This window comes from Apteryx rowi, unplaced genomic scaffold (assembly GCF_003343035.1).
Source record: "Apteryx rowi isolate R43461 unplaced genomic scaffold, aptRow1 scaffold_124, whole genome shotgun sequence".
In the NCBI taxonomy this organism is placed as follows: domain Eukaryota; kingdom Metazoa; phylum Chordata; class Aves; order Apterygiformes; family Apterygidae; genus Apteryx; species Apteryx rowi.
In genome coordinates this window covers 1935852-1936953 of record NW_020447464.1, presented here as the reverse complement: position 1 = coordinate 1936953, position 1102 = coordinate 1935852, and the positions used below count along the sequence as shown (strand labels likewise).

Below are 1102 nucleotides of genomic sequence, written 5' to 3'. Positions count from 1 at the left end.
GGGCGAGTCCCGCGGCGGACAGAAAACTTTCCGGGCGCTGCTGGCGGTGCCGGGCCGGGAGGAGCGGGCGGCCGAAGGGCGGACCCCTCCTCCCGGCCCGCCGCCGGCGGGAGCCGCCTCTCCGGTGCAGCGGGGCATCTTCTGGAGCCGGGAGCTGGAGGAGCAGGTGCCGTCGGGCTTCGCGGCGGAGGAGGCGGCGGCGTGGCTGTCGGCGGCCCGCGCCGCCCGCGTGGCCTCGCTGGAGCGGGGCGGCTGCGGGCGCAGCTCCAACCGGCTGGCGCGGCTGTCGGACGGGAGCCGCGCCTGCGTCCGCTACGGCATCAACCCGGAGCAGATCCAGGGCGAGGCGCTCTCCTACCACCTGGCCGGGGTGCTGGGCATGCAGGAGCGCCTGCCGCCCATGGCGCTGTCCCTCGTGGAGGCCCGCGGGCGGCAGTGGGAGCCGGTGCGGGAGGAGCTGCGCGGCTCGCACTGGGCCGAGGGCGCCGTGGTCAGCCTCACCCGCTGGGTGGACAACCTCACCGACGTGGTGGCCCCCGCGCCCTGGGGCGCCGAGGCGGGCGCCGGCCGGCGGCTGCAGCCGCTCTCGGCGGGGGAGCTGGGCGCCCTGCCGCCCTCGCAGCTGGTGGAGCTGGTGCAGTGGAGCGACCTCATCCTCTTCGACTACCTGACGGCCAACTTCGACCGCCTGGTGAGCAACCTCTTCAGCCTGCAGTGGGACCCGCGCGTCATGCGCCGCGCCACCAGCAACCTGCTCCGCGCCCCCGACGGCGGGCTCGTCTTCATGGACAACGAGGCGGGGCTGGTGCACGGCTACCGCCTCCTCGCCATGTGGGACCCCTACAACGAGCCGCTGCTCCGCTCCGTCTGCGTCTTCCGCGAGGGCACGGCGCAGCGCGTCGCCGAGCTCCACCGCCGCCGCAGCGCCGCCGCCGAGCTGCGCCGGCGCTACCGGGCGCGGGAGCCGCTCTGGGCGCGCCTCGGCTTCCTCTCCGAGCGGCAGGCGGAGCTGCTGCAGGCCCGCGTCGACTTCGTGCACCGCCACATCGCCCACTGCCGCGCCCAGGCCGCCGCGCTCTGAGGGGCCGCCGCGCACCGGCCC

At 76.9% G+C, this 1102-nt stretch overlaps 1 protein-coding gene across 1 annotated transcript in view; it reads left to right on the top strand.

Annotated features, from left to right (window-relative positions):
• FJX1 (four jointed box 1) overlaps positions 1-1081 on the top strand; it is a 5068-nt gene extending 3987 nt beyond the window's left edge. The window contains exon 2 of the mRNA XM_026055584.1: positions 8-1081. Coding sequence (XP_025911369.1) covers positions 8-1081 — 1074 coding nt within the window. The remainder of the gene's footprint in view (positions 1-7) is intronic.
• The last annotated feature ends 21 nt before the right edge of the window (positions 1082-1102 follow it).